The 6,792-nt window shown below is 38.1% G+C and overlaps 1 protein-coding gene across 1 annotated transcript; it reads left to right on the top strand.

Annotated features, from left to right (window-relative positions):
- The first annotated feature begins 742 nt into the window (after positions 1 to 742).
- Positions 743 to 4,079, top strand: LOC128023750 (somatostatin receptor type 3-like). Its single transcript, XM_052610673.1, has 2 exons — positions 743 to 1,567; positions 2,692 to 4,079. Exons 1-2 carry the CDS (start codon positions 1,059 to 1,061, stop codon positions 3,281 to 3,283), a joined length of 1,101 nt encoding a protein of 366 aa, XP_052466633.1. The 5' UTR covers positions 743 to 1,058; the 3' UTR covers positions 3,284 to 4,079.
- The last annotated feature ends 2,713 nt before the right edge of the window (positions 4,080 to 6,792 follow it).

Consider the following 6,792-nt stretch of genomic DNA (forward strand, 5'->3'; position numbering starts at 1 on the left):
CATACTTAGTATCAGATTTCATTAAGATTACCATAGAGAAATATATCATGTCATGTTAACTGTAGTAAACGTTAAATAAAGCTGTCACTCCAGAGTATTAAGTATGCCAACAAATCAAGGTACTGCTGTGAAAATGCACAATATACACACAAAAATCAACTAGTTGAAAATTATTTTTCATAACTTTGACACACTCTGACACACACTCAAGTGGTTCAAACTGAACAGTGAAAATAGTGAGTAACTCAAGCAGATGGCTGCAATCACAAGTAACCAGGACACACCGGAAGATCAGCTTTTACAAAAACTTTCCCAACATATCATGAAACTTTACCGACTTATCACATATTTTCCCAGTTTCACTTCATAATTATTAGTCTGTCAGAGTGTGTAGGAGAGAGTGTTCATATTCTTCAGTTTTTGTGTTTGTGTGTGTGGTGTTTTGGTGTTAGGAGGAGGCCAAGGAGCATCATGAAGTATTTATAGATGTAAATTAGCTCCCTGTTTCACTCTCTCAGCCCTTTCAACGCAGCCTCATAATTGGTTTCTTTCCACTGAAAGTCTCCTTAACAGCACATGAATCCTGTTATATCTTAATGAGGAAGATTAGAATTTCAGGGATGTGTGTGTGTGTGCATGAGGATGAATAAAGTGAGTCAGATGTGGGTACAGGTGTGTCCCCCTTCTTCTGTTCTCTCATGTGTTCGTGTGTGGAGGGTTGGACTGTGTGTGTCAAGGGGGTGGCTGCATTAGGGGATGCTGTGCCTCAGAGCAGATGAGCAGAAGTGAGCCCACAGACTGCCAGACTGATGCCTGATCAAGTAACTTTTTCTTTCTCTCCAGTGTTCAGTGCTGTGTGTCCTCTCTCTTCTCCTGTGCCTTTGTCAGCCCTTTTCCTATCTGCTTTCATACTGTAGCTTGTGTATTGACTTTTTGACATGGTCAATTAAATTTAGATAGCTAAGTGTATTATTACAAAATTTTCCTCATGTATTTTTACTGAGGTGTGTGATAAGTTAGTAACATTTCTTTTTCATTTGTGTTTATGTGTGTGGGTCATGTATTACGTATGGATTGCATATTGTCATTTCTATTTTTCTCCACCTTTCTATTTTTTTCTTTTCTATCCCAGAGATTGGCTGGTTTCTACACAATCCGTCATGCCTGCCATTGTAAACCTGCTCTTCAACACGGTCTCCACCAACACCACCATCTCTTTTTCTCTGGTGCTGCCTCTAGTCAGCGTCCTCTCCCTGCTGGTAGGGGTCGGAGGTCACCTGCTCATGTGGTTGGTGTTGATGCGTAACCCACGGCGTCGTTCAAAGCCCAGCTCGGTCCTCCTTTTGAACCTGAGCTTTGCCGATCTGTGTGCTCTACTCACCCTGCCCTGTGTGCTTCTGAGCGCTAGCTCTCAGAACTGGCAGCTGGGAGGAGGCGTTTGTGTGTTGTTGAGCTTCATGACCTCCCTCACCGCTGGAGTGGACATCTTCAGCCTGGCTGCCCTCTCGGTGCTGCGTTATCGAATAGTGGCTCCATCGACACGGCCCCCAGCCACCCCTGCTCAAGTGTGAGTATCTAAAGGAGCTATAGAAAGACGTTTGTAAAAAGGGGGAAAAGTTATATTTGTGAAAGAAATGGATAAATCTTTTATATATTTTATGTTTCTCGTTAGATAAAAACTATAGGAAGTATCATGCATCGGAGACGAAAATTTTTATTTTCTTTGAAATACCTGGGGAATACCTAGCCTGGCACATTAATATGGTATTGATCTAAGCACCTTTTATACCTACAGATCAGATTCTGCGATTCTCATATTCTCATATATTTCTTTAAAATATTCCATCACTGGATAATTGGATGTGATTCAGTAACCACTCTCTGGGTAGCATTTCCCAAAAGCATCATAGACATAACTAGATCATAAAGACCATTGGTGCTAATGTTTTCTATGATCTAACATGATGCTTATGAGTTGATACTCTTAGTGAATTAAAAACAGCATAAGTCACAAATAAATAACTCGCACTAGCCAGTCTAAACAGATATCAGAAGTTATATTTGAATCAGTGTGATGGATTCTTCACTGAATGAACTCACTGAATCAGCCACTGCTGCGTTTCTAATGCTGTAGCTACTGTATAAATGTAATAACAAAAAATAAATGTTACTCTCATTTACAAAAACTTGTATTACAATGACTTTGAACATGTATCATGATGATTTTACCATGGTAATATTACAAATAGCACTGGAATACCATTTAAATGCTATGGCATACCTTTTTAATTCTGCTTAAATTAAAACTTTAACCATGGTAGAGTGATCTTATTATCAGATGGTAAAACTATGGTACCGTGAAATGGAACTGAAATTCATGTATATGTGCATATCCAAGAATTGCATAGTTATCATGAATACCATGGTGTTTACACATTTTAAATACCACGGTAGTACATTTTTCGAACTAATTCACATTACATTTTTTCCAAACCAAGTTACAGTGCATTCAGGCTATACATTTGTTTTTTGTTTGTTTTACCAGTATGTGTGCTCCCTGGGAATTGAACCCACAACCTTTTGCACTGCTAATGCAATGCTCTACCACTGAGCCACAGGAACATACCATTATCTCAAAGTACTATGGTAAATATTTAATTTTCTGTATCTGTTTATCTGTTTGGCCCACAGAGCTGGCACAGTTGCTGTTATCTGGCTGGTTTCCATCGCTATGGCCCTACCTAAAGTCACATACATCCAGTTTGACAGTGGCTGCACGTGGTCGGTGGGCCGTGGTTACTGGCTGGGCTTCCTTGTTCCAGCATTTCTGGTGTATTATGTGGCTCCTCTACTCTGCATTGCCCTGCATTGTGGGCTCATCATCACACACCTGTACCGCTGCCGAGGCACTTTAGCCGCAGACCACCGCAATAAAAAAGCCACGGCCCTTCTTATCGGCTCCACGCTGGTGTTCGCCATCAGCTGGCTGCCTTATTACGTGCTGGAGTTTGTCAATGTTTTATCGCCATCCCTTAATTCCGTCAGCTCATCCACAAGCCCCGCCTCCAGCTCCTCGGCCCCACTGCCGGCGTCAAGTACGGAGGTGTCCCTGCTGTGGGAGGTGACCTCGCTGTCTGCCATTCTTCTGATTTGTCTGGCACCTTGCTGGAACCCGCCACTCTACTTTCTGCTATCTAAGCCAGCCCTGAAGCAACTGAGAGGGCTGCTATCCATCATGCACCAACACTGGAGAGCTGCTACCCTCGTACAGCACATACAGTAGTGCCAAAACACGCTCCCACTCAACCCCACTCACAGCCTGGGTCCCAACACGTTCCTCAGCACATACTAGCAGCGATGCATGCACAATCAGAATGCACACTCAGATCCACATGGTAAGGTAAAGCACATACCTGCTTCATAGAAAAGCACACCCACTTGCAGGCACAAAGTACACATATGCCACACACACACTATGACAGGTATTTTCTGCCAGAGCATTCAGCAATTCTGGCTGAGATTGTGAGTTGCTTAGTAACACTACAGAGAGGAACAGAAACATAAGACCATGGACCTCTGCATTTATGGCTCAGCATCACATTTTACAATGTTCCAGCATGCCAGCTGCTCTTTGCCTCGCTTAAGATCTCTCGCTCACACTAAAAATGTATCATGGCAGATTTTTATCACCAACTCGGTCGCACTCGCACACATTAGCGTGTTCTCGACGACATATGTGTTAATTTTGAATTCGCTTGTTTCTGATCGCTTGTGCGGTGAGTAATAGATTAGATTTGTGTGGGCTGATACTGTATGTCAAATAGATCATCTATAAAGGCTTAATGTAGTGCATTTGAGTCTCGCTTGCTGATCATTGGTGTAATGAATCATCGATATGTGCTATAAAGAGTTTTCTGACAGTTATTGTCAGCCTTATGTAAAATGCAATGCACTGTGATTTCAGAAATGGGAAAAGTATATAAATATTTCCCATTAATGAAAGAGGCATGGCTGAGAGAACTCGGCAGCTCTCAGAACTGTCACCTGAGGATGAGTCACCCTATTTCACTGTATTTTTTTCATTCTGTGATAATATCGCAAGTATAATAAAATGTGGATCTGAATTGATCTGCCACCATTTCTCCTTGATTTTCCATTGCCCATACTCCTCCCTCCTTATCAGTTCATCTTGTTTGCCTGATCTGAACTGAGAAAAGGCATAAAAGAAAAAAAGAATACAGTATACAGAGTAAAAAAAAAGTACAGAGATGAAGACAGATGCTAATACCGTGGTAGTTTGATAAACTGAAACCATTATATATATATATATATATATATATATATATATATATATATATATATATAAAATGTCCTGGCTCTTCCAAGCTTTATAATGGCAGTGAATGGTGGTCAAGATTTTTAAGCCCCAAAACAGCGCATCCTTCCATCCTAAAAAGTGCTCCACATGGCTCCGGTGGGTCAACAAATGCCTTAAGTGAATCGATGCACTTTCTAAGAAATATGTCCATATTTAAAATGTTATAAACAGTAATTTGTGCTAACTGTCGTATGTGCATACACGAGAGAGTGACATTCCAGTGGATGACAGAATGGATGACTTGAGGGTGAGTAAATCATTTTCATTTTTGGGTGAACTATCCCTTTAAAGATAAATGGATATAAATAAACAAACCAAATAATGAATAAATAAATCAAATAAATCAATAAAAATTTGAAAAGCACATAAAATTTATAAAACTGAAACTAAATATAAAAAAATAAAAGCTAATTTAAAATATTAAGAAAATACTATAATAGTATATAAATGATATTAAAATGATGCTAGTATTAGAATTATACATGTCCAGGTTAAATGACCCCCCCCCCCCCACCCAAAAAGAAACATGGTGTTAACATGATATATACTGTATATATATATATATATATATATATATATATATATATATATATATATATATATATATATATATCATAAAAAATCACAAAAGTATGAACTGAGCTTGTACTGTGGGATTCTTTGAAATTACCATAAAGTACCACAGTACATACGTAGATTTCACTACCATGGTGGTATAAGTACCATAGTATTACCATCTGATACAATAACTGTAGCATGGAACCACCCCAGTTTTTTTTAAATGGTTCCAAAACTATGGCATTACCATGATGTCCTAAAATAGTCTGATACTGTGATATGTTTTATACCCTGGTAAACATACATCTGTTTTTAACTTGGTAAAATCCTTTTCCAGGTGCACAAATCAAATCTCCCATTTATGTGACAAAGTCTGTTCTGGTCCCTCTCTGTCAATCATTCATCTCTCCAGAACAACAAATCTTTGCCCCTTCTTTTATTTACGTGTCTTTTTCTGAAATGCATTACAGAGTGGCACTCATGCCAAGCTAGTCATTTTCTGATCGTCTGTGCGCATTAGGAAATTGTGGTCTTGACTTCACAGGGACATTTAATCTGCATCCAAAGCTGGTCATTTTATAAAATAACAAGCAGGTTAGAAACCATCTCTGGGATGGGTAGAGGGAGAAACCTGTAGAAAAGGTCAAAGAGAATGGCTTTTAACTGATGCCTGTTATTTGACTATAACAAAACCAATGAATGTTGTTGTAGTTGGTCTTTTTTTTTTTAAAGACGACTATATATATATATATATATATATATATATATATATATATATATATATATATATATATATATATATATATATATATATATATATATATATATATATATATATATATATATATATATATGTGTATGTATATATATATATATATATATATATATATATATATGTGTATGTATATATATTGTTTTGCTGTAATCTTCTTTTATATAAACTAGCAAAACACCAGCTATGCAACTGAACATTTCAATCTTTTTCGCTAATCTGATGCAACGTCCCCTCAGACTTCAGTGAGCTAACAGTGGGTTAAAAGGTTGCCATTAAAGTGCAGAAAGGCTGACAAGAAGATCGATGAGAATGGGGGTGAGCTGTCTCACAGTTACACTGACAGCATCACCCATTCACCACGCTCACAAGACATACCCACTTAAACTCACTCGTTATCTATTATAATTATAACAGACATATTTTGGGAGGTTTACTGAATAATTAGAGTTGTCAGCGCTCACATCAAACTCCTTCAGACTCGCACAGAGCCGGCGAGGTCTGATGAGATGCAATTAACACTGCAGATTAACAGGCTCATCTGCGACATGAGCTCAGCGTGCTCCACTTGTCCCTCTCGACCCTCTTTGTCAACATGCGATTCCTCAGACCACCACAGACTGAGGAGGTATTGCTCTGTGTGGTTGGAAAACTGCTGTGGAGCTACACTGAAGCTGGCAATGTGACATGCATTCTGTCACGTGTACCTAATATATGATCCACTGCTTTCAAAGAAACAGGTAACAGCAGGTTTATTTGGATCGTGTTGTTTAAGTGTGTATATATATATATATATATATATATATATATATATATATATATATATATATATATATATATATATATATATATATATATATGTCTGTGTGTGTGTGTGTGTGTGTGTATTTAATTGTCAAATAACATGTATTTACTGTACAAAGCACAAAATAAAAAAGCGTTAAATTACTGTAATAAAATCCCTTAAACAACCCTTATATTCAGATTAATGGACAACTGGTTAATTCTTAAATTGAGAAAATGATGTTGCGGCAACAGCGAGATCATTCTTAATACAAAGAATAAATGTGATGTCCGGGGTGGT

The sequence above is a fragment of the Carassius gibelio genome, chromosome A2, assembly GCF_023724105.1.
Source record: "Carassius gibelio isolate Cgi1373 ecotype wild population from Czech Republic chromosome A2, carGib1.2-hapl.c, whole genome shotgun sequence".
NCBI lineage: Eukaryota > Metazoa > Chordata > Actinopteri > Cypriniformes > Cyprinidae > Carassius > Carassius gibelio.

Excerpts from the sequence above, each read along its gene's own strand:
- LOC128023750 (XM_052610673.1), top strand. The coding sequence starts at position 1,059 with ATGTATTACGTATGGATTGCATATTGTCATTTCTATTTTTCTCCACCT. Across the intron at positions 1,568-2,691 it reads CCAGCCACCCCTGCTCAAGT|AGCTGGCACAGTTGCTGTTA; the intron begins GTGAGTATCTAA and ends TTTGGCCCACAG.